The 27402-nt window shown below is 41.3% G+C and overlaps 1 protein-coding gene across 1 annotated transcript in view; it reads left to right on the forward strand.

Moving 5' to 3' along the window:
• The first annotated feature begins 519 nt into the window (after nt 1-519).
• The window catches only part of LOC125465260 (protein crumbs homolog 1-like), a 175965-nt gene continuing 149082 nt past the window's right edge, over nt 520-27402 (forward strand). The window contains exon 1 of the mRNA XM_059638411.1: nt 520-799. Coding sequence (XP_059494394.1) covers nt 727-799 — 73 coding nt within the window. The 5' untranslated portion in view covers nt 520-726. The remainder of the gene's footprint in view (nt 800-27402) is intronic.

Genomic DNA, 27402 nt, shown 5'->3' on the forward strand with positions numbered 1-27402 from the left:
TTCTAAAGTATTAATACACAGTGAACTATTTAAGAAAATCAATTCAAAATAAAGAGCTGCTCAGTTTCATTAAAATCCTTCACAGATAATAAAAAGGAGCTTGTGATGTTTGTAATCTTAAACCTCGGATAAAATTTGATTCACTATCCAACAATATTATACCAAACTATTGACTATTATGACAATCAGTATAATAAAGGATTAGGTAATGCCATCCTACCTTCAAGGTAGTAACTTTCTGTAAGATATCATTTGAAGACTACACTTTTGAAATTATATGAAATATTTCTGTATAATAGATAATCTTCACACCATTAGCTAATGGGCAAGCTGTTAAATTAATTAATTCTCTAAAGATTCACAGACCAGAGGCATTCAGAAACCATGTGCTATGAAGATTTCTTGTTGCTAAAGGATACAAGAATACTTAGAAGTTTAGTTGTTGGGGAATCATTGATCAAGGCAGAGTTAATCCACGCCCAGTCTAGTTCAAAACTCCAGACCATGTATTACAACATGCTGTAACGAGTTGAATAAAGCTTGTAGAACTGGACAGGGCCACAGCATCATTGGTGTTCACAGAAGTGACAGAGCATGGAGTGCCTGTGATGTTCTTCTCATCAGTTCGTAGGCAGTTTTCGAAGGACATGCTGCAGAGGCAGATGACTGTGGGAGCTGCTACAAATAGTTTTACACAGAATCTCTAGGCTGCATGCTTCAGTAACCATGGAAGTAGAGAGAACTTCTTCCCAGTTTCAGCTCTCTGCTGAGCTGATTCTGCTGTTCCTCTTCATTTGGGGTAGGTTAGCTGTCAGTCTTTTGTACTAAACTTTCTTCACTAACACCATGATCTAAAGTTTAGTTTGACAGAGTAACTGCCTATTGAAACTGCCAGGAATAGACTGGCTTAACTCAATCAACATGGTCTTTATTTCCAAAGCACTAAGCTGGATTGCTGGAGAGCTATTCGTATTTTATTATCATGTGAGCTGAATCCTTTGTGCAGTGCCTGTCTGTGTGGAGTGATACTTAATACTTAAAAACTACATTTCATCATTGAAAATCAACTTTGCATTTTACCTGATTTATTCATTTTCAAGTAAGGTCGATGTCCTGTTTGCCACTAACTTACATTTAGTTTTAAGTGGATTTATGTTGCTTAACGTCTGAACCTGTGAAACAAAAGCAGTTGACTGGCATTTTCTTGCAGTAACCATAGTTACACCAGTTAGCAGTGTTTGATAATTACATTATAATAATACACTGCGCTTTATGGATGGATTGCAAATTGTTCGGTTATATTTTAAAATGCATGATAGTAGGAAATTCCCTGCACCTATACTCACACACTTCATGATTTCCTTCAATATTGAGATTAAGGATCAGTTCACACTGGTGCATGTTTCAATTGAGATGTTCAGACAGACTGCTATAAAAGTATCTTGTTTATGGTAGAATACAAATTCATCAGGAAGATTAATGTCTAGGTTTAATATTTTAAATCTAAATAAATAGTTAGAGAAGTCACATTGGGTACGTGGCTCTGACTGTAAGATAAACATGAAAAAGGAGTTACGAGCAAAACTAACATAAAAAGCTTCAGAAATGTCATTGGGCATAAGCCTGAAACTTTCCTTGCATTACTTTAAGTAAAATGATCAATGATAGGGAAGGCAACTAGGAAAGTGATGTTGGGAATGTGTATCACACTAGATGTTTATCCAGGTTATATTCTGATTCAAATTTCTCCTTCTCTAAACTATATTTTTCATTAGCCCATTAGAATGATTTCTTCAGTGTAATTCTGGAGTTATGTGGATGTTTAAATTTATTTTCTGTCATGATTCAATCATTTTTATATTATTCATCTTCTTAGCATTTTGAAAGAAGTTAATAAATACATGCAATAGAAGCATAAATGTTAATCTTGGCTGCATGTGGATGATATTGAAAATCAATTAGTTATAGGCTTTAAGTTATAGCTATTGTGAAAACGTTTCAGAAACCGCAGATGACATTTAAAAGAATATAATCTTCTGTCCAAAAGGTTAGCTGTTGACGATTCTGACAGTGAGTGGGCCAGATGGTACTGCCAGATGAATGTCACCATTAGAACCGTTTCTTGTGACCTCAGCCTGTGCTTTTATCCAGCTCTATTTGTTCATGCCTTGTATCCTGTACTGGTTCTACCCAGATCAAGGCCAGTGACGTATATAAATCTCCTAATTTGAGCTCTGTCTTGGAATCAGTAAATGGCTGATCATGGCCTAAGTCAGTTGATGAAATTTGTTCAGCTTTGTTGAGTTCAACAGCATTTCAAATATCTATTTTTCTGTAATTCACAAGTTTGAATATACCTATCTTTTGAAAATATACTTTACAGTGAACATGTGGATATGGTTGCCAACATAGGCACAAACTACAGCCAAATTTGGTGCCTCTGAACTTAAACGCTGGTGGTCTCTACAGCTACTTAATGCACATATTTTTGTGCAAAAGAAATATATTTATCCTGTAAGGGTGGAGAGTAGTGAATTATTTGAAGATGGCTTTGAATAGTCCTGGTTGCTTCATTAGCTAAGAATGCAGTGGGGCTTTCCTTTTCTTTCGTCTCAAACCACGTCACAGTTTTTCAATTAACAGTTGCTATGGGAAACAGAAGAATTTGCCGACACTGAATGCACAAGACTTCAAACTGCTTTTGGGCTCGCTGTGGTGCTTTATGTCTGATAGATGATTGTCAGGATTTCAATGCTGCTGCATTTGGCTGGTGCTCCAAATTGAGTTTCTCTGTGTGTCACTGCTTCTTGTGCGCTACTGTCTTCAAAATTTATTAATTCCACGGACACTGGAAGCAGCGTTGCCTATGGACCTTGCCAAGCCATTAGAAAAATTCTTCTGTTTGTGGAACATTATGTTCAGAATGCCTAGGGTTCTGAAAGCAATATTTCTGCATTTCTCAATAGAATTGCATTTTCTAGCATAACTCTTTGTGGAGCAGAGTTTAATTTATCATTACGTTAATTTCTAATGAAAACGTAACTTAACCTTCTTTATACTGCTTACCAGATCGGTTTTTTTCAACAATCAGTGATGGTTTCATAGTCTTCATTAGACTCTTAATTCCAGATTTATTATGGAATTCAATCTGTTTTCATGTTTATCCAAGATAAAGAACTTGATTTTGGTTGACAGTAGTCACTGTTAATTGAGTGAAATTCATTATTTTACACATTCTTCAAAAACCTTTGCAACAATCGCATTTTAAAAAGTAAACTATGTATTAGATTTACATCATAGTTGATAATGAAGCAATATTGCCTGTTCAAAATAAGAAGATGATGGAATCTTATACAAGCTCATCACTTTACATCTGAAACCTTATTTTGTCAAGTGATTCTATTGAAAACTACAACACCACAAGGTAATAACAGAGCAAAATCATCTCTCTGTTTAGAAATTTGAAATTTCTAATTTCTGTAGCTGAATCTGTAGCTACATGACACATCAGCAATTTGTTTTTACAACTACACCTCTGTCAAGACTCTTGCTAGTAGCTTTTAGTACTCACTTAACACAGGCTTTGAACTTTTAAATGATCTCCTGCCATATGGCTCATTGACCCATTAATGCTTATTGATTGAAAGCTGTTCAAATTGTCTAAACAGTAATGACAAACCTTGGAACAGGTCACCTATCTGTCCTCCAGAAATTATCTGTGAGAGAATGAACCCAAAAATGGAAAGAACAGCTGAAGTTATGTGAAATAATTTTAATTATTAAATATTAGAATGGTTAAGCAAAATTAACAAAAAGTCAAATTTCCATTGTAAAATTCAATGCTAGTATCTCTCCACTGACCAACCCATGGATCATGAGATAAGCTGAGGATTATTAGATTTCTAGGTCAGGAAATGAGACTGTCAATGCTGGACAACATGTCTTTAATGGCACCCTTGACTTTACTCCACATGTGACAGAGAACATAGCATACTATCTGATTTAAATCTCTACCTGGTACTTTATTAAAAGCATCAGAATTCTGCCTGGAAGGACCTTGCCATATGTTACTAAGTGCTTACACCACAAAATCACTGAGTATTAAAAAAGTTTGTAGAAAATGATGCTATCAAACACTAAGAGTAGGTTTGTGCCTGATTTGTGAAACAGCATTAACACTCTTGGGACGACTTCTTTTGCATTCACTCATGGAATGTGAGCATCACTGGCTGGCCCAGCATTTATTGCCTATCCCCGTTGCCCTTGAGAAGGTGGTCATGAGCTGACTTCTTGAACCACTGCAGCCCATGGGCAGAAGGTAGACCCACAATGCCCTTAGGGAGAGAATTCCAGGGTTTTGACCCAGGACACTGAAGGAATTGCAACACATTTTCAGGTCAGGATGGTGAGTGGCTTGGAGGGGAACTTTCAGGTGGTGGTCCTCCCATGTATCTGCTGTCCTTGTCCTTCTAGATGGAAGTGGTTGTGGGTTTAGAAGGAGCTGTCTAAAAATCCTTGGCAAATTTCTGAAGTGCATCTTGGAGATAGTACACACTGCTGTTAATGAATATTAAGTAGAGCTACGGATACAGTGCAGAATGCTTTGAACGTGGTGGTGCATTTGTATCCAAAACTTCACTTGGTAACCGCAATATACGTTTTGAGTTTCAGAATAGTTTGGTAGATCATGTCATACAGGTATACAGCATGGAAACAGACCTTTCAATCCAACTCATCCAAGTTGACCAGACATCCCAAATAAATCTAACTCCATTTGCCAGCATTTAGGCATATCCGTCTAAATCCTCCCTATAACAATGAAGCAGAAATAAAAGAGAACAAAAAGAGATTTGAGAAAATCACTGTGCAGAGAATTGTTTCTGCCAAGTATTTTTGGTTAAGTATAGTCACATTTAAATTGATATTAATTCATTCTCACTGTTCATCATACATTTCTGTTCATCAGTGCTTTTTCAGACGGAAATGTTCCAGTGTTTTCTTATGGCCAAGGATTATCTACAACTCTCCACTTAGAGGAGAGCTCCATGAAAGAATGCAGATGTATGGTTAAACTGAAAATGTCTTGTGTTATACATTTTTACGTTTCACGTGTTTGCAGTTTTATTAGCTTCCTCAATTATTCCTCACGTGAATGTGAGTTTGCTCGCTGAGCTGGAAGGTTAGTTTTCAGACGTATCGTCACCATTCTAGGTAACATCATCAGTGAGCCTCCGACGAAGCGCTGGTGTTATGTCCCGCTTTCTATTTATCTGGTTAGGTTTCCTTGGGTTGGTGATGTCATTTCCTGCGTTGGTGATGTCACGAAATGACATCACCAACCCAAGGAAACCTAAACAGATAAATAGAAAGCGGGACATAACACCAGCGCTTCGTCGGAGGCTCACTGATGATGTTACCTAGAATGGTGATGAAACGTCTGAAAACTAACCTCCCAGCTCAGCGAGCAAACTCACATCCAGAACCTCAACCTGAGCTACAAATCTTCTGAAAACTCGCTATTCCTCACGTTTCTATCTCCTTTAGTTCCAGTAGGTGGACTATGCAGACTTGCATGGAGTGGGAGGATCACGTATCTGGTCATCCATCTGTACAGAGCTAATTCATTTCAGACATGGGGCAGTAACCCCATAATTTGTCTCAGCACCCTCAGACCAACAAGTATTAACCAGAATCCAATGAGCTTAGTTGCAATGATGCTAGTTGTATTTTACTGTTCATTCATGAGATGAGGGTGTTGCTGACTGGGCAGCATTTACTGTCCTTCCCTAATTGCCCAGAGGGCAGTTAAGAGTCAACCACATTGCTGTGTGTCTGGAGTCACATGTAGACCAGACCAGGTAAGGAAGGTAGTTTCCTCCCCTATAGGACATTAGTGAACCAGATGGGTTTTTCCTAGCAATCGACAATATCGACATTTGGCTCTTAATTCCAGATATTTGTTCAATTCAAATTCCACTATCTGCCATGGTGGGATTCAAACTGGGTCCCCATTACATTATCTGGGTCTCTGGATTTGACAGTCCAGTGATATTACTACTAGGCCATCACCTTCCCTGTTGGCTGAGGACAGTGACTGTCAGCTAAATGAGTATTAGTTCAGCTGATGTGGTGTATAGGATATGGTTTTCTAAACCAATATTCATATTTTTCAAAACATGGCTACATTTAAACCAGTAAGGATATAAAAATACACTGAAATAAGCCATTATACCACCTCCTCTAGATTTCAGGAATCAAACGTGTATATCATGGGCTTGTACAGATACTGCCTTTAGACTTTCATAAAGCCAGAATCATGTCAACTCCTAGTTGTCAGAATAATATATCCTCGCTGTACATTATTTGGAATTTAAGATATTCTGAAACAAGATCATCCGGGAATCGGGCAAATGACTGCTCTAGGTTACCAAATCAACATCACTCTAGACCACGAGGGGTCAGGTACATGATGACTAGTAAACCAGGGAATAAGGCATATATTGACTCAGATTATCAGAAAAATTCAGATCCACATTAGGATGAGATTGTGAGAGACAAACAGACTGAAGGCTGTCAGAGAATGAGGCACATATTGGCTCCGGAAACACACAGTGCCGGAGAACCTCAAGAGAAACAGACTCAAGATGATTTTTCTTCAGAACACCAAAGTTCCAACAAGGCATATTGGGCTTGAAATACTCACTATTCCTGTGTCCACAGACGAGCTGAGATTCTTCAGTACTTTCATATTTTATTTCAGGTTACCAGCATCTGCAATACTTTTGCTCTGTATATTGGTTTTAGTTGATGGAAGTTTAGCTCACTTTCTGTAACGTTTTTACATTATATACAAAGATGACACAAAGCAAGAAAAATAATCAGCACTCTACAAGGTTTGGTCTAAGTACGTTCTGTTGAGCTCTGTACATACTGATAGTTATTACAAGGCTGGATTCTTTTTGTGTATTTTGTTCATTGTGGCCAGCATTGTACATGTCTACAGTTACTGGTGAGTGAAGAGAATAACATCTATCAGGTCCTTCTTTCTCATTGGTTAAATCATCAACAATCCCACTGTCGTAGGTTTTATACTAGGCTACAAGATCATTTAACATTGGGCCCTTTTATATAACATTCCAAAATAATGCGGTCCATTAAAACACAACGAGAGAGACCTTGAAACAATCAAAATGGGGTTGGGGCTGTTATCATATTCCTTATAGAGGTGTAACTGTGGGGATGGTACATAAGAAGGCATTCGTGGAAGCTTTGTATATCTGAACAATTTTCCCAAATGTCTGTTTGTCAAAAGTCATTAAGGAATTTGTTTTAACTCCATCAATTTCCAAATAAGGGAGTGGAAGCAGGCAATTCATCATCCTCATACTGGGGGCAGTGAGAATCCGATATTTCAAAACTGATCTATTTTCGCTATAGATAACAGACTACTGTCAGTACAAGGCAGAGATCCGCGTTTTCCTCCTTGTTGATAACTTTTCTGAACTCTCAGAACAGTGTGATGAGACAGCGCCTGCTATTTATATTAAAAGCTTATTCGTTTTCAAAAAGAAACTGTTAAATTAGCAGAACTCCAAACATTTTAAGCAAATGCCAGATAATATAACCACCAGTCATTTCTTTCATAATACAGCTTTAAATTAAAAATTCCCAAGTCTTACAATGGTATTAGCAAGTAGAAGTATTGGGGAAACTGAAGTACTTTAATTAGAATATGTAAAACATTTTCAGAATCACCAGTCTTGCGCCAAGTAATTTTCAATTTCCTGGGTTTCCCCATCTTCATAGTAACAGGGGGGACGTTCCATCACTGGAGACTTTTTCTGTATTAAAAGTCCCTGGTGCCCAGACTTTCACTGACAAGCAAACATTTTTATTTGAATGATCAGGCATTTTAGCTTTCACTAGTCTTCCTAAACATTACGTTAGAGGGGGATGGCAGCAGAATGAGCAGTCAAGTTGAAAATTGAAGCATTTTTATTTATGCCATGATTATGTGAACAGCACAAAGCCCATGAGCAAAGTAAAATTTGGACTTGTGACTCTAACAGGTTGCTATGTTGATCCATTCGCACACATATTTTCTTTTTGTCTTTCAGATCCATTCAATGCCAGAAATGCATTAGCGCAGTTTCTTGCTGTAAAGGAATGATTTTTTAATGCATGTTTGTCAGTTGTTGATAAGCCAAAGTTCGCTTATAGATTTGGTTTTTTTTAAATCTGTAACACAATTTGGGGGAAAAAGGAACTATATTAGAAAATTAAAATGCTAATGCTTGTGATCTTTCAATGTTTATTTGATTAGAATATCCACTGGCTAATAATGTAAAGTGAAATAACCCAACTTTGACCAGACAAAGAGAGATAAAAATGTGAAGAAATGAGTCAAGAGGGTTGACACACTAACTTTTCATATCACAATGCCATTTTCTAGATGTTGCAACCGGCCTACTTTGTAAACAAAACACGATTTCAAAATGTGAACTGTCTAAGAAAGCTTGCTCCTGATGTGTTAAACTCGTTAATACTTCAGATTATACACTTGGTTGTTCAGTAGGTAAAATGATTCCAGTTGATTCAGGACATTGCTCACTGGGAGCAGAGACAGGTGGAAATTCCGGATGTTGGAATAGTGGTGTGCAGCAATAGGAATACACTTATGCAGGAGGCTAAAAGATTACACAGGTCAAGAGGTCTGAACCACAGGAATAGTAAAATCACACATCCAAGGAGAGCAAAAAGTGCACTGTAATTAACAAGATACTAAAATGTGAGGCTGGATGAACACAGCAGGCCCAGCAGCATCTCAGGAGCACAAAAGCTGATGTTTCGGGCCTAGACCCTTCATCAGAGAGGGGCCCGGGGTGAGGGTTCTGGAATAAACAGGGAGAGAGGGGGAGGCGGACCGAAGACGGAGAGAAAAGAAGATAGGTGGAGAGGAGAGTATAGGTGGGGAGGTAGGGAGGGGATAGGTCAGTCCAGGGAAGACAGACAGGTCAAGGAGGTGGGATGAGGATAGTAGGTAGGAGATGGAGGTGCGGCTTGGGGTGGGAGGAAGGGATGGGTGAGAGGAAGAACAGGTTAGGGAGGCAGAGACACGTTGGACTGGTTTTGGGATGCAGTGGGTGGAGGGGAAGAGCTGGGCTGGTTGCATGGTGCAGTGGGGGGAGGGGACGAACTGGGCTGGTTTTGGGATGCGGTGGGGGAAGGGGAGATTTTGAAGCTGGTGAAGTCCACATTGATACCATTGGGCTGTGGGGTTCCCAAGCGGAATATGAGTTGCTGTTCCTGCAACCTTGTGGCGCTGCAGGAGGCCCATGATGGACATGTCATCTAAAGAATGGGAGGGGGAGTTGAAATGGTTTGCGACTGGGAGGTGCAGTTGTTTATTCCGAACCGAGCGGAGGTGTTCTGCAAAGCGGTTCCCAAGCCTCTGCTTGGTTTCCCCATTGTAGAGGAAGCCACACCAGGTACAATGGATGCAGTATACCACATTGGCAGATGTGCGGGTGAACCTCTGCTTAATATGGAAAGTCATCTTGGGGCCTGGGATAGGGGTGAGGGAGGAGGTGTGGGGGCAAGTGTAACCAGCCCAGTTCGTCCCCTCCCCCCACTGCACCACACAACCAGCCTAGCTCTTCCCCTCCACCCACTGCATCCCAAAACCAGTCCAACCTGTCTCTGCCTCCCTAACCTGTTCTTCCTCTCACCCCTCCCACCCCAAGCCATGCCTCCATCTCCTACCTACTATCCTCATCCCACCTCCTTGACCTGTCCGTCTTCCCTGGACTGACCTATCCCCTCCCTACCTCCCCACCTATCCTCTCCTCTCCACCTATCTTCTTCTCTATCCATCTTTGGTCCGCCTCCCCCTCTCTCCCTCTTTATTCCAGAACCCTCACCCCATCTCCCTCTCTGATGAAGGGTCTAGGCCTGAAATGTCAGCTTTTGTGCTCCTGAGATGCTGCTGGGCCTGCTGTGTTCATCCAGCCTCACATTTTATTATCTTGGATTCTCCAGCATCTGCAGTTCCCATTATCACTGTAATTAACAAAGTAGTCAAGGACAGAAAGAGGTATGATCCCTGGAAATAGCAGGAGAGAAGAGTCACCTTACTAAGAATGAGGGGGTATAAATTGAGAAATACACAATGAGTAAATGTATTGATTTGTATTAATGCTTCAGAATTTTTGAATAGTGTCTACTTTTTTTTCATGTTATGTTTCTTCCAGACATACGGCAGCTTTGGTGAGAAAGCAAGGTAGCCACTGCTTGCTTTTCTTAAAAAAGAGCTTGAATAAGAGATTTAGTTATTTTTATCAGCTGGGAAGAAATATTCTGGTTGCAGACATATTGAGCAGAATCTACTTTTGAAACAGGTGTATGAAGGCAGGCCTAAAAGCAGGAGGTATTTCCCCACAGGCTCAGGTCAGGCTTCCTTATGCGGTAATGTTCTTAGCTCATTGTATAATTGTGTGAGGGTGGAATGGCAAATGAAACGGGATGGCAGGCAGGAAGCTCCAAGAACCACCAGGACATTCCAGGCTCCAACATCCAGGGGCAACATTTACAAGACACTTGGACAACATTTCACTCTTTCCAACCCAGGAGCATCAAGCAACCCCGGCTCATCACCCCCACACACTGGTGAGAGCGGGTAACACAGCAACACAGCAACACAGGTCAGTGATGCCTCCCTTCCTGAAAGCTGCCCAAGAGAGAAGCGAGATGACAGTGTGGAGCTGGAGGAACATGGCAGGCCAGGCAGCATCAGAGGAGCAGGAAAGCTGACATTTTGGGTTGGGACCCTTCTTCAGGAAAAAAAAGATGAAGGGTCCCGATCCAAAACGTCAGCTTTCCTGCTCCTCTGTTGCTGCCTGACCTGATGTGTTCCTCCAGCTCCACACTGTGTTATCACTGACTACATCATCTGCGGTTCTTACTATCTCCAAGAGAGAAGCGTAGTGCATTTCCCTGGATCTGGCAACAATAGGTCATCTTGCTAATGTCCATGGACAGTTCAGCAAATCTAGATCCAGAGCTACAAGAGGATGCATGATTGGTTATGCTGGATCAGGCTATGTACTACTCCTCCACACAATGCTTCATGTTCCTATGAGTGTGAATTAGAACTCCTGCAAACTTGTCACCGTGCAGGACTTTCTCACACACAATAATGGTGCTGGCGATCTCCGTCCCTCATGTGGTCAATATTTGTCATTTCATTGCAGCTAGTAATGTAACACTGCTGGCAGTATGATGACACTGTCTCTCACACGTCTGTCAGGGTTCATACTTAACACAGAAAAGAAATTTGAACATCAACAGCTCTCAGTAGCTGAGAGTTCACTGACTTAACATTAAGGCCACATTTGAATGAGTGCAGCATCAAGAGACTCTGGCAAAAGTAGAGTCAATGAGGGGCAAACTCTCCATTGGCTAGAGTCACAATTGGCACATAGGAAGATGGTCATGGTTGTTGCAGGTCAGTCACCTCAGCTCCAGGGCATTCAGCAGGAGTTCCTCAGGGTAGTGTCCTAGGCTCAACCATTTCCAGCTGCTTCAACAATGATGTTCCCTCCAACATTAGGTCAGAAGTGGGGATGTTCACCGATGATTGCACTATGTTCAACGGTATTTACAATTCCTCAGATACAGTCCAAATCCAAATGCAATAAGATCTGGTAAAAAAAATCTAGTTTTTTGCAAGTGACAAGGAACATTTATGCTACAGAAATGCCAGGCAATGATCATCTCCAAAAAACCCCAATTTAACCATCACCCTTGACATTCAATGGCATTACTATGATTGAATCCCCCACTAGTAATATCCTCTGGGTTACCATTGACCAGAAACTATACTGGACTATATAAATGCAGTGGCTACAAGAACAGGTCAGAGACTAGGAATATGACTGTGAGTAACTCACCCCCTGAATTCCCAAAGACTATCCACCTTCTAAAGACACACAGCACAGGTCAGGAGTATGATGGAATATGCCCCACTTGCCTGGATGAATGCAGCCCCAGCAACAATCAAGAAACTTGGCACCATCCAGGACAAAGCAGCCTGCCTGATCTACAAACATTCACTCCCTCCACCACCGATGCTCAGTATCAGCAGGATGTACTATCTACAAGATGCATTTTAGGAAGTCAGCAAAGATCTTCAGACAGCATCAAATCCATGACCATTTCCATCGAGAAGGACAAGGGCAACAGATATATGGGAACACCACCGCTTGTAAGTTCCCGTCGGAGCCGATTACTATCCTGACTAGGAAATATATTGCTGTTCTTTTCCTGTCACTAGGTTCCAATTCCACCACTAACAGGATTGTGGGTCAACCTACAGCAAAGAACTGCAGCAGTTCAAGAAGACAGCTCACCACTGCCTTTTCAAGGGCAACTAGGGACGGGTAATAAATGCTGGCCAGCCAGTGATGCCTACATCCCTAGACTGCATAGAAATCTGTTAAATCTTCTGAGCATTTATAACTTGGTTATACGACCTGAGGAATGATGACAGCCTTGAATGCTCACATACACATCATGTACAGCTGGGAGAGCTCTGTAGGCAACATGTGTCAATGGATCTCCTGTACTTCTGGGAATTCGGCAATGGCTGCAAATCAGAGAGCTCAGACACCTTGGCTGAACTGGACAGACTGCAACTTCTCCCTGTCATGTCAGAAGTGCATGATGTGTATGCACAAGTGCATTTGTGGGCTTCTGTTAGGGAGATACCACATGTATCTCCAGTTGGCCTTTGAAAGAAGCTGGTGGCCAGAAAATTCAATGTTACTTTGAACTGTAGTGCCACAGGCATTGACTGCCTTTCAAGAGGCAAGCTGCAGATCTGCCTGCTGAAGGTGCTAGATGTAGGTGACAGATTCCCTCCACATGCTGAGATACCTCTGGCACTATCTTTCATTTGCCAGCAGCTGACCATACACCCTTTAAAGTACTCAACTGCGCTAACGACCCTGGTTCTACTGTTTCGACACTGTTTGCCCATCCACAGATTCAACCCCGTGAGCCTCTGGTCACTGGTTGTGTCGATGTTGTTGAGCCCTTCCTCACCCCTTTCTCCTTGTTATGACCAGGCGAAGAAGGCAAACCAGCTCCCTCCCTTTTCTAGAACAAAAACAAAGTTGCTGGAAAAGCTCAGCATGTCTGGCAGTATCTGTGAACGAAAAAACAGTTAACATTTTGGTTCCGGTGACCCTTCCTCCCTTCCTTTCAAACTCTCTATTTCCCATTTATTTTTTGTATGCAGCTATCATACTTTAAACTAAAATGTAGTTTGCAAGAAAATGAAGGAGCTAATTACAAAGGTGAAAGAAAGAGGAATTTTATTATCTACTAAGTGTGCAAAAATAACAAAAATCTGACATTAAACAAACTGGTACAAACACAGGTAATAGATTTTTTACAAAGTGGGACAGAAATAAGGATACACAGTTTATAAATTCTTCAAATATTTGAATGTTAAATTTTAACCCTGAGGCCAGACTATGGTTAATTGCTATTTGTATCTGCACCAGTCACAGAATCTATAAATATCTTTGTGTTTTTGGGAAATGGTTGTTTTCCCAATTTTTTTTTTACTCATTAACAGAACGAGGGCATTTCTGGCTTGGCAACACCTGCCCTAATTGCCCAGAGGGCAGTTCAGAGTCAACCACCTTGCTGTAGGTCTGGAGTCACATGTAGGCCAGATCGGGTAAGGATGGCAGTTTCCTTCCCTTAAGGACATTAGTGAACCAGATGGGTTTTTACAACAATCAACAGTGGGTTCATCGTCATCATTAGATTCTTAATTCCAGATTTGTTTTAATTGAATTCAAATTCCACCATCTGCTGCAGCAGGGTTCAAACCCAGAATGTTACCTGGGTCTCTGGATTAACAGTCCAGTGACAATACCACTAGGCTATTGCCTCCCTGTGAAATTTGCTTTCTTGTTGGATCCAATTTTGAAATGATAAGAGAAACAGGCAGGGTAAGTGAGTTTCAGCTCTTATTGTCACATATTTTTGTTTTCTTCTCTTTCCTCTTCTGCTCAAAAGTGGCTATTGAAATATAGGTCAGTTCAGTTTCTAGAGTTTATCTCCATTGTCTTTCTAATTGAACCTTTCATTTTCTAATACAAGCAATCATCACACAATGTGAAGTAAACAGGAGATATTCAACTGGTTGGCTTTGATTTTCTTTTAAAATAGTAATTTTAATGTACGTAGTTTTGTTTATTCCACTTAGGTCTCAAAGTTGCCTTAATCTGAGGTCAGGTAACCACTGCTACCATTTCAGTTCTATTTTCCCTTCCTTTTAAAAAAGCATTTCAGTCCATGAGAGATCTCAGGTGTACCAATCAGGTGAAGTTAAAATATAATCATCCACATTTACCACGCTCTTCATAATCTTACTAAAGCTTACATGCCTGCTGGGTTAAGGTTGTCAAATGCCTGACATGGAAGTACTGATCTGTGAAGAAATCTCAGGAATGAAATGTATGTTTTCCATGTGAGACCTTGACATTATTAATCTGCGCGCTGGGGTCTGATCAGGCTGCTCATGTTTTGGTAAAAGCCTACTTTACAGTCACTTGTGCGTAGGGATAATTAGTGCAATCTGACTCCACTGCAATATAGCCTTACAAGCCTGTAATTTACATCCTGCAGATGTCCACAAGCATAGGTCGGTGAAAGTGTAAAATTTTTAATTATGTAACTAAGCTACAATTACAGCATGTGATTTTCAGTCCATTGGTATTGCATCTTCATAGGCACTGGGCAATATAATGACCCAAAGCATCATGGTGGCAAAATGATCTAAGTGTTGCAGCTTGATATCATGCCCTCCAGTGGAATAATATATGTCCTCCAGTGTCACTCTTCACCATAATGGCAACCGAAATGGGGAGTTAGTAGCCCAGTGCACATCAGTAAGTTTTAAAAAAGATCAAAGAACTGCAGGTGCTGGAAATCTGAAACAAAGACAGAAATTGCTGGAGAAACTCAGCAGGTCTGGCAGTATCCATGGAAAGGAAGCAAGGTTAACATGCCTGATCGGTGACCTTTCTTCAGTTTTGAGTCACTCGATGTTAACTCTACTTTCTCTTCGCAGGTGCTGCCAGACCTGCTGAGTTTCTCTAGCAGTTTCAGTTTTTGTTTGGGTCAATAAGTAAATGTGTTAGTTGCTCTCTTTTCTTTCCTCTGTGACCCCAGCCTCTTCAAATTCCATACCCTAAAAGTAGTCTGGTTTTCTGTACTGCAAACAAGTGGCAGTGCCTCCTGGGACACTCATTCTGAAGGATATTTTTATGTGCAAAATCCCTGGACCGTTGTTCCACACTTTCAAGTAGACGATAAGGTATATCCACATAAAACCACCACAGAAATGTTCCACTGATTTCTATAATTCTGCCTCTTTGCGCATTGCTTAAAGTGTAACTATTTTTTTCTCAGTCACTTCCAGGAGTTGGTTTGATTAGTGTTCATATTAATGAGATCTTAGTTGGAATTTTTAAACAAAAGAATAAAACTATATATTGTGCCAAGAGTTAAATTTAGCGGTATAGGACAATACTTGCATTGTCCTTTTAATCCCTGTGGGTAAACTTCTCTTGCATAAGATTAAGAATCCTTGGTCTCACGGTCTGCTGTATGGTGAGAATAAAAACATGTTTTATTTTGTCAAGGGTATGGAGATTGATGGCAAGAGAAAGATTTAGTAAAGATTTCAAAATAAAAAGAATGTAAGTGCAGCTGTTTATGTATTTAATATGCCAAAATGATTTCAATACAGGGTTAATGGGAACTGCAGATGCTGATGAATCCAAGATAATAAAGAGTGAAGCTGGATGAACACATCAGGCCAAGCAGCATCTCAGGAGCACAAAAGCTGACGTTTCGGGCCTAGACCCATCATCAGAGAGGGGGATGGGATGAGGGTTCTGGAATAAATAGGGAGAGAAGGGAGGGCAGACTGAAAGATGGAAAGAAAAGAAGATAGGTGGAGAGGAGAGTATAGGTGGGGAGGTAGGGAGGGGATAGGTCAGTCCAGGGAAGATGGACAGGTCAAGGAGGTGGGATGAGGTTAGTAGGTAGGAAATGGAGGTGCGACTTTAGGTGGGAGGAAGGGATAGTTGAGAGGAAGAACAGGTTAGGGAGGCAGAGACAGGCTGGGCTGGTATTGGGATGCAGTGGGGGGAGGGGAAGAGCTGGGCTGGTTGTATGATGCCATGGGGGGAGGGAACGAACTGGGCTGGTTTTGGGATGCGGTGGGGGAAGGGGAGATTTTGAAGCTGGTGAAGTCCACATTGATACCATTGGGCTGCAGGGTTCCCAAGCGGAATATGAGTTGCTGTTCCTGCAACCTTCGGGTGGCATCATTGTGGCACTGCAGGAGGCCCATGATGGACATGTCTTCTAAAGAATGGGAGGGGGAGTGGAAATGGTTTGCGACTGGGAGGTGCAGTTGTTTATTGCGAACCGAGCGGAGGTGTTCTGCAAAGCGGTCCCCGAGCCTCCGCTTGGTTTCCCCAATGTAGAGGAAGCCACACCGGGTACAATGGATGCAGTATATCCCATTGGCAGATGTGCAGGTGAACGTCTGCTTAATGTTGAATGTCATCTTGGGGCCTGGGATAGGGGTGAGGGAGGTGTGGGGGCAAGTGTAGCATTTCCTGCGGTTGCAGGGGAAGGTGCCGGGTGTGGTGGGGTTGGAGGGCAGTGTGGAGCGAACAAGGGAGTCACGGAGAGAGTGGTCTCTCCGGAAAGCAGACAGGGGTGGGGATGGAAAAATGTCTTGGGTGGTGGGGTCGGATTGTAGATGGCGGAAGTGTCGGAGGATGATGCGTTGTATCCGGAGGTTGGTGGGGTGGTACGTGAGAACGAGGGGTATACAAACAGGGTACCAGTTTAACCATAGTAGACATGCTTGTGTTTTTGAGACTCGAGTTAATCTTTTTACTTAAATGTTGGTCTAATATGAATAAAACTGTTCCATTACAGGATCTTAGTTTTGCCAAGTAGAGAAAGTGAGCTGGGTGCTACAAACAGCAAGCTTGACAGACTTACCGAACCATTTCACAGACTGGTACACCAGTAGCGGTGAGAATGACCACAGCAGTTACCATAAACAGCTTGCAACAGTTGTGAACTCACATTGTTCCCTATTGCAGAGCAATACATGGAACAGCCAGGAGGCAGGGGACTTATCTGATTTCTGGTGGCCATTTGGAAAAGATAGAACCAATTGCCCTTGAATGTTTCAAGGAGCATTGGATATTGTCAACTGTCCTTGATTCAAGGTTGATGTTAGCTCAGGGTTGTGTAATTTTTATCCGTAGGTCTTTGATAAAATGGGGCAGTACATCCCACAAGATCAGGATAGCAAGATCTGCTTCCTTCCCTTCTGGGTCGCTGCTCTCCCTCATCGTTATAGGCCTTACACTCAAAGCATGCTGGATATGTTGTTGCCATTTGGAGCAATGAGTAGCAGGTTCCTTCCAGTCATTAATGGCAATGCTTCAAGGAGAGCCTCAGAGCATCTTTGTAGCTTTTATTTATTGTCTACTGTTAGAACACAGACCGTTTGAGAATAGAGGGATCTGAGCTTGACAGTGGAGATGCCTTTCGGCCATACGGTCACAGCATTCAGCCTATTGTGGCTGATTACACAAAAGTTTTGCCTCATTGCTGGCAGAACTGTCTTCTACAAAGACACAAGCAATTGCTCAATGATCCTCCCACTAACTGCGAGGATAGTGGCAGAGCCAGTACTCATGGGTCACTGGTGATGAAAAGGCAGAATATAGTTGTGATTTCTCCAGAGTGGATCTGAGGTGAAGTGTCAATGTACAATCCTCAGTGATATAAAAATGAATATGTACCCATTTTTTCCTCCCAGCAATATAATGAGGGCATATGTGCCTGTTTGATCATCTCTGCGAGACTGTTCCAAATACTCTTATTGCAAAAATGACAGCGGGCTTCAAGATCACTGCCTTGTCGACTTGACATAAGGCGCTGAAAATGAAGAATGCAGAAACACAATAGGATGCACTATTAAGACAGGATTGGGCTCCAGAACATTTTAGCCTGACGTCTTCATTACAATTTCATTCCCTACTTGGTATATTTTAATATGTAAAGTATGAGTACATTTTTGCATCTTAACATTCATCTTTAGATCCAGCCCTTATCACTTTTTCATGCAGTGTAAGTGGTTTCTTCAACCGATTTTCACGAATAATGTTTTAAATTAAAGCAAAAATGCAAAAGAGTCAAGCCCACGTCAAAAAGAGACAATGTCATAGCCAATGTTTGACAGCGAGACTGTGTGCAGCAACTGTCAACTCTGACAGCGCTCAGCCCCTTTAGTCAGCTTATTAGTGGCCCACAAGTAAAATCACTTCCTTCACTTTGAGATGGAAGGCCATCAGCACCAACAATTGATTGGAAGGAGAAGAAAATACGGCTCTGAGAGCTGATCATATCAATTTGAGAATAGGGCAGAACAATACCCTTCAAATTTTACCCCCATACTCCACCAAACCACCACTGCTGGCTACATGCAAACACAAGGCATGGGGTAGAATCTTAACAAGGAATCCTTCATGTTCCACTATAACTTTGTCAGGTGATTAACAAAAATCCTGGAAAAAATATTTCCTGTATTTTTCCAAGGAGTGGCAGTCTCACACAGATTGACACTCCACTCCTTTTTCTAAAAAAAAAGGAGCTCCCCATTTCTGACCGGAGATTCTGATCAGGATTCCTTCAGAAATGTGGAGCTGTGCTGACATTGTGATGGCTCGCTCAAACCACCCAGCCTACATTTTTACCGCACTAGCTCCCCGTACTCTGCCATGTAATTGTCCTGCATTATTGCCCCTTTGGCCAATGTTGTGAAAGGGTAAGCACACAAGGTGAGTTTGAGCTTAGTGTGCTAGGAGGATAGGTTGCCAGATGGGGTAAGAAGTAATGTGCTGGGTAAGCAGGATGCCAAGTGGGTAAAGTACCAGGTGGGGTCAGGGCTGTGTACCAGGTAGCATTTGTGCTGGGGCCCAAAGTGGCAAGATGGACTGGTAATAAAGTGTTTAGGTTAGGACGAGGTGGAAGGGAACTGTTAGGCCCAGAGGGGATGAGGGGTGGGGAGGGTGGTGGTGGGCACTATCTGGTCCAGAGCAGCGGATGGTGTGGGGATGGGTTGGGGATGGGGATGGGGAGAGGTGTCGGGTCCAGAGCAAGGAATGGTTGGTGTCAGTCCTGATGGTGAGGGGAGGGCTGTCAGCTCCAGATGGGGGTAGGTGTCAATGGTAGAGGTAGGAGGTGGCAGGAAAGTGGGGTGGGACCTGACAGTGAGACAGGGGCTGGTGTGGCAGTAGGTCTGGAGAGGGAGGTCTGTCAGACATTTTACAGTAGTAAGTACTTCGAACATCCCACTAATAGTAAAGAATACAGAGGAAGATTTAAGTGTCATCACCATCACTAGAATTAGAATTAGATTTTATTGTCAAATGTACACATGAGTACAGTAAAAAGTATACAAAGTTGCTGTTTCCAGCACCATGTTAAGTACAAAGATGCCTAGGTACAAAATTTTAGGTTGTAAATTAGAAAAATAAAGAAATAAAGTTAAAAGTTCAACCTTACAGAAAGGGAAAAAATTCAAAGCAGATGGACCAGATGAGTCTGCACTGATTTTCACTTTGAAGCTGACGTCCCTCCAGATCCCACCCATGATTTACCTTGAGGCTGGGAGTCCCTTAAGTCCGCACTGGGCTTCACCTCAAGGCTGAGGGTTCTCTGAGTCTGCACAGGTTCAACTCACCAGCACCAATGTGTCTGAGGTTGGGAGGTAAGTAGAAAGAGGAAAAAAAAGCATGGAAGGAGAAAAAAAGAAATAAAGGACAGAGCGGAGGGGCCCTAATCCACTGCCAACTAGCATTAGTATTAGACAAACTAATGTGGCTAAGGGCAGCTAAGTCCCCTGGCCCTGATGGCTTGCATCTTAGGGTTCTAAAAGAGGTAACCACAGAGACAGTGGATGCATTGATTGCCATTTTCCAAAGGTCCTTGGATTCTGGAGAAGTTCCAGAGGGTTGGAAAACTGCTAATGTAAAATGCCTATCCAAAAAGGGAGGGACGTAGGTAACAATAGGCTGATTAGACTAACATCTATTGTTGGAAATATATTGGAATTAATTATTAAGGAAGTCATAGCAGAACATTTGGAAAATCATTATGTAATCAAGCAGAATTAGCTTGGCTTCATGAAAGGGAAATTAATTTATTAGAATTTTTGAGGAAATCTCAACCAGAATGGTTAGAATTAATAGAGACAAAAAAAACTGCAGATGCTGGAATCTAAGGTAGACAAACAGGAGGCTGGAAGAACGCAGCAAGCCAGGCAGCATCTGGAGGAAAGGAGAAGCCAGCTTTTTGGGTACTACCTTCCTTTCTTCAGCTCTGGATGTGGGGCTAGGGGGAAATGCAGATAAAGAGCTTGGGGCAAGGGTGGTAGCGGAATAGTCAGGTTAGGTGGGCACTGGTAGTAGATACAACCTGGTTGGTCGATGGGAGGGATGGATGCAGTTGGTGACTGAGAGGGAGGGTCAGAAGGTGAAATGGAAGGTAAGAGGTGGGGCTGGAAAGTGTACCGGGGATGGGTGGGTAGATTTTTGAAATTAAAGAACTCAATATTGAGACCTCCGGGCTGTAGGGTGCCCAGGCAGAAGGTAAGGTGTGTGTGTTTTGAGTCACTGTGCCTTTGCAGGAGGCCAAGGACAAACGTGTCAGAGGGAGGCTTTGGGCAGGGAGTTGAAATAGATGGTGACAGGGAGGTTAGGTTGGCCGTTACAGGTCAAGCAAAGATGCTCAATAAAATGGTCCCCTAGTCTATGTTTGGTCTCATTGACATAGAGAAGGCCACTTCGGGAGCACCGGATGCAGTAGACTAGGTTGGAGGAGGTGCAGGTGAAGCTCTGTCTCACTTGGAAGGGCTGTTTAGGGCCCTGAATGGAGGTGAGGGAGGTGATGTGTAGGGAGTTGTTGTATCTTTTACGGTTACAGGGGAAGGTACCTGATGGATCTCTTTATCTGCACCTCCCTCACCACCACATCCAGTCATGAAGAAGGATAATAAATGAAATGTTGACTTCTACTTTCCTCCAGATGCTGCCTGTCTTATTGTGTTCTTCCACCCTCCTGTTTGTTTACCTTGGATAAAACTTGTAGCTGTCTTGTTTTTGGACTCCCAGAAGATGTTTGGCAATGTACCTCACAAAAAGTTGTCATAAGAGCTTATGGTGTTGGAGGTAGTATATTGGCATGAATTGGGATTTGGCTCATCGGCAGGAAACAGCGAGTGGGGATAAGGAGATTTTTTTTGTGTTGGTGACCCATGGCCAGTGGAGATCCACAGGACTCAGTGCTGCATCCCAATTGTTTATAATAGCTGTACGTGACGTGGAGGAAGGAAGTGTATGTTATGTAGCAAAATTTGCAGATGACACAATAGCAAGTGGCAGATTATGAAAGGGAAACAGTTTACTGAGAGATTTTCCTAAGTAGGTAGCCAAAGAGTTGGCATACAGAGCATAACGTGAAAAAATATGAAGTTATTCAATTTGGAAGGGAGAACAAAAGAAGAATATCATTTGAATGGAGAAAAACTGCAGAAGGCTGCTACACAGAGCCACTTGGGGGTACTTGTACACTAAACAGAAAGCTCGCACACAGAGGCAGCGGGTAATCAGGAGGGCTAGTGGAATGTTGGCTCTTATTTCGAACGGGTTGGAGTATGAGAGTAGGGATGTCTTACTGCAACTGTAGAAAGGGCTGGAGAGACCAGATCTAGAGTAATTTTGGTCCCCTAATTTAATAAAATATTATTTCACTGGAGGCAGTTCAGAGAATGATCGCTAGAATGATCCCTGGTATGGAAGGATTGTCTTATGACCAAAAGCTAAAGTTTGGCCCTTTATTCACTGGAGTTTAGAAGAATGAAAGCTGATCTCATTGAAGTATATAGAATTTTTAAGGGGCTTGACAGATAAATGCTGAGAGGTTGTTTCTCCTCATTGAAAATCTAGGACCAGAGGGTATAGTCTCAGTATTTAGGCAATTTAAGATGCAGATGAGGACAATTTTCTTGTCTCAGAGGGTTGTGAGTCTTTAGAACATTTTGACACAGAGAGCTGTGGGCCCAGGGTCCTTGTATATATTTAAGGCTGATATTGGATCGATGCTTGATAAGTACGGGAATTGAGAGTTATGGGCAGGAACTGGACATGAGGAATGTCGGATCAACCATGATACTATTAAATGTTGGAGCAGGCCTGAGGGAATGAATAGCCACCTCTTGTTCCTATTTCTTATGGTAGGGAGACAGGGTTATCAGGTTAGGTTTGTAAGTGGTCTGAGTAACAATTTACTTAACCGTAGCAAAGCCCTCCAAATTGTCAGATCTCATTAGCTATTTTCTGAGGGCTGTGGTGTAGAGAAATTGCCCAGTGTAATCTTCAATTTCCCAAGCAATTCCTTAAGTCTGCTACATCGAGGATTCTTCACGGTCCCAATGAGATACTGCCATCTATCCTGCAGAAAATCTAGGCCAATATTTCTTCTGGGTTCCGATTGACCTTGGACTGAAATATGGTAAAAGATGAGGACTCCATCTTTGGAAATTACTGATTACAAAGGACCTGAGGATATTTAGAGATAGTAGACACTGCAGATGCTGGAGAATCTGAGATAACAAGGTGTAGAGCTGGATGAAAACAACAGGCCAAGCAGCATCCGAGGAGCAGGAACGCTGACGTTTTGGGCCTAGACCCTTCTTCAGAAAATTTTTAGATCTTTAGGTTATTTAGAGTCATGTTTTCCAAAAGTTGCCGATACAAATGTGAATATTTATTGTTTGAAATGATATACAATCATAATAAAAATGTCTTCTTTTAAACAAAAGAACTTTATAAGTCATGTGCAACTAATATGAAAAATTATTTTCTTCAAGATTGTATCTGTTTTTAGAGAGTTAGGAGTGTATACCATTGTGCTGGCTGTTGGGAGTGAAATAGCACACGGTACACTGTATAGTGATGGTAATATCTGTGCCCTAAGCTTTTGCTAGAATCAAGACTAAATTTATCTGGCCCCTTGAATAGGTAACTTAGGGGCCCAACAGCTTCTGAGGGTGACTTTGTAAAGTCTATTGCCAGGGAGTATGCATGCTCCTGCCAAGGAATGTGGCAGAATCCTGGCACACTCACGATTCTCCAACAGAAGTTTGGTAATTGCCTTTTAAAACACCTCCTCAGCCAGTGAAATTGGAGTGCTACTGTGGCTTGTAGGAGCCATGATCAAAATGCACAATTTATGAAAAGTTTCTTCCATTACCCACATCCTGCAGCACCCCTGCCCCAATTATACACTCCTGACAAGGCAGGCAGCTCAACAGTAATGCCTTCACTAGAATGAGCTGCATGAGACTTAGCTTTTACCAAGTGTGCTGATCAAACCTGAGGAAAATCCCCAGAAAAATCTGGGACCTCTTGAATCAGATGGATTACTCAAGTGGAAATGAAAATCAGTCAAGTCGCAAAGTGGCTTGCCAATCCACCACTGGCCTTTTTATGCCCCATTATTAAGGTTAATCTCTACACCACCCCTGACACCGTGTGTTCCCTGTACCATGCTCCCCCACCCCAACAAATGTTGGGGACATATGTAACATAAATTGTGACAACATTAAGTTCTGCTACAGTTACATTTGCACTTGTTGCCTTCAATTATCCTACATTCACGTCCCATTTTAAGCTGTTAACCTTTTTGAACCTACACCAGCCTTCATTAGTTTTCTACCTGGCACTCATGAGCCAGGAATAATAAATACTAATCCTCTATAAAAGTGAAGTGGTAATACGTGGATTAGCACAACAACATTGTCTGATGTAAGACCTTCAAAGGACTGAATCAATTGTTTTATTCTGTTTGATTTTCTCTGAAGGAGTCATACATTCAAATATGAACTGAGTTGCCGGAACAATCAACATGTTTGATGAAAGTAACAGGTATAGGGGAGTCATGCTGCATTCACTGGAGATTCATTAGGTTAATGCATTAGTCACAGGCTGAGCAGGATGATTTGGATGAGAGGTGAATAGTTCAAATGTGGCTGTATAAAGAAAGGCTTTGTCATTGCTAATTATACAATCTGAAATGAAATGATGTGTAAGTTTACAGCTATGCCTTCTCTGAAATGGAAACAACAGAAGAAAATTACAATAGAAGAATTGAGATTCACAGTACACATTTACAACATAATGTAGGCATGACACATAGGCACATTCATTGTCAGCTCCACAAGTTACTCTCATACGCTCTGATGTGTTTCTTATGTGTTTAGATAAACTGCAGCCATACCAGTAACTAATGGCATGGTGCCATTTTATATTCAGCCTGAAGAAGGCACAGTTGTTGAATGGACAAAGCCAACATCTTTTCTATTCACGAGACTCACACAGAGTGGGCAAATACAAGTGGAACGCTGAAATGAAAAGCTAACACTTTAATTATTGTATTGTTGTATTATTTCATTTCATTCAAGTATTCTACCAATAATATCAATCAACCCAAGACAGGGCATAGTTTGCAAAGAGCTCTTGCAGTCCCAGCAGTGCCACAGGAGAGTAGTGGGCATTGCTGGGTCTACAAGAAGGCTCATGAAGAAGTTTCACTAGAGATGGTTAAGTTGGGTCTTTTTGTGCCAGGGCAGTATCAGGAACCCTAGGAAAGGGAAAAAGGACTGGGATGGTTTTGGACCCTAACTTGGGGGTTTCAAAAGGAGGGTTCAGTGCAATCTTTCTAGGAGTGGGGTGGTGTATTAGATCCACATCACCATTCCTTCTAGACTTCCACAAGCTTTGGAAAAAAGCGGTTTCCCCACCCTCATTTGCTTTCCACTGACCAACTCTTTCGTAAAGGTGGATTGAAATCACTCAGTCACCAGGCAAGCAGTGGCCACTTTACTCACCTTCATATGGAAGATGACCCTGCCAAAAGTACACAAGGGAGAAGGGTTAAGGGATCATAAAATCCAGCCAATGGGATAAAGTGCCCTGTATTGGATGTTAAATTTTCTCAACAGCTTGTTCAATTAATGCCTGGTATCTGTTAGATTTACTTGCCACTCTAGATGATCTTTTTATGATTTATGTCATAGATAAACTCACGTAAATTATTATGATGGAGTAAAAACTGCCTATAAATAAGCTTTGATAAAAGTGAAGAAGAAAGGCCCTATGAGGGAAGTAAAGAGAGAAATAGAAACAAAAAGATACACATATCAGGCTGCTGTTAACTTAGAGCACAATTGTATCCAAAAAAAGTTGTTTTTAATTAATTCGTGAATGCTCTGATGTTAGTGCCAATAATCTCAAGGTCAGGATGGACTAGTGGAATTTTCAAGTGCTGTATTGAAACAATTTTAGATTCCAGAACTGTTTCATTTGTAGTATATGATTGTCATTAATAAATTGAAATTAAAATATGATTTCTTTCTTAGTTATTTTAGGTATGATTTTGCAATGAGAGGTGTCAAGGTTGATATTGATCTGGGTCCAATTTATCATTAACAGAATTGTAATTAGAGTTGCATTCTAATTAAGTTCACTTTCTATTGAAAAATAATGTTGAAGGCAGTGATTACAATATAAAAGACTTAAAATCCTATAAATGGGAATGCATATTGTGAATTCACCATGTCAGTAATTCTAATCTACCAGGGGAAGATTTATAAAAGTGTATTTACCATAGCGAAGTAAGGTGGAAGAATCACAAAATGATGGATAGATGTTTGTAGGATCTATTTTGCTAACTGAAGTATTTTTATAACTTTGAGAAACCCATTTTGTTGGACACTACATCATTATGAAATATTTATGAGAGAACTAAAGTTGACAAATTTCCTGCTAATTCACTGGAAACCAGCAGTAAATGAATCATTTACAAGAATTACACAGACTGATTAGATCGGCTGCACATTATGCACAATATCTGCTACTTAATTCAATTGACTACAGTGCCACTGAATACTAGACGCTGTACACTTTGTCAGCCAAACTGATATGACCAAGTGACTTTCTACCCTATGTGAATACATAACAGAACACAGAAAAGTGTATTTAGTAAGATGGCGAGATTAGAATAGACACATAATTTTGGGGAAAAATAATGTGTAATTGTGACAATATGTGCCTTTTAGAGGAATGTGTTTTGTCCTATTTCTCTTCAACAGGGGTGCTGTAAACCTAGTGCCCAGGTGTCTGCTCCAGGGAAAGCAGAGTGATTAGTTTTGGGTTTTTAGAAAAATTAGACAAAAGCATGAGTGGTTGGAGTCAAGCTCACACAGATTTAAGGTTTTAGTTTTGCTTTCAGTTGTTGAAGTTGGGGTTTTGGAGTTGAAGCTACTAGATATAGTTCACTCTTTCCCTGATGCTACAAAAGCTTGAATTCTCTCTCAGCTGCTAAATTCATTGTGTTGCTATGCCTTCTCCTGGATTGGGGAGGTAACAAGTGAGGGAAATTTGTTTTGCTGAACTTGCCTTTGCCAAGGGTGTGTTTATGGGATGCTGCTTTATCGGAACAGTAGTAGAAATGATGAGTAGTAATTAAATAATTTTTTTGTTAAGTAATTTGATAGAGTTAAAGTTAAGCCAATTCTTATTTTTTGTTTCTATTTTAACTGTGGTGCAAGAATAAAGTATGTTTTGCTTAAAGCCTAGTTTTTTTGACCGATCAAACCACACCTAAAATGCAGCAACTTACACTTGCCATTAAATACGTTGAAATAAGATAGCCGAGGCTTTCTCTTTGATATGTTTTGTGGACGTTTGGTCCATGACACTCATCTTGACTTGATTGGCAGTATTTTTCCAATTGAGTCATAAGCATGAAAGTTGACACCTATTTAAAGGCTAGAACACATAATATTACCTGACACTTCAAAACAATGTTGACAGATTGTTGCATTTCTTGGAGATGCTGTCTTTCAGGTAATTGATAAATGAAAGCTCCACCTGCTTATTCCACTGGTTCAAGTGGATATAATTAAGTATGTGATGAGGACCAGGAGGTTCTCCCAATATTCTCATGGAAATTCCAGCCTCATTGAACATGACCTGATCTAGTCTTTCAGTTCATGTGCTATTGTAGGACTTGGTTGCTAGCAAATTGTTCATCATATTAGATACATGACAGTAACGATAAATGTCCAAAAAAGCAAATTGAAAATGCTGGAGAATCTCAGCAGATCTGACAGTGGAGAGAGAAACAGAGTTCACTTTTCAATGTCCAATCTGATTCTTCTTCAGA

Source organism: Stegostoma tigrinum, chromosome 29, assembly GCF_030684315.1.
Source record: "Stegostoma tigrinum isolate sSteTig4 chromosome 29, sSteTig4.hap1, whole genome shotgun sequence".
Classification (NCBI taxonomy): Eukaryota; Metazoa; Chordata; class Chondrichthyes; order Orectolobiformes; family Stegostomatidae; genus Stegostoma; species Stegostoma tigrinum.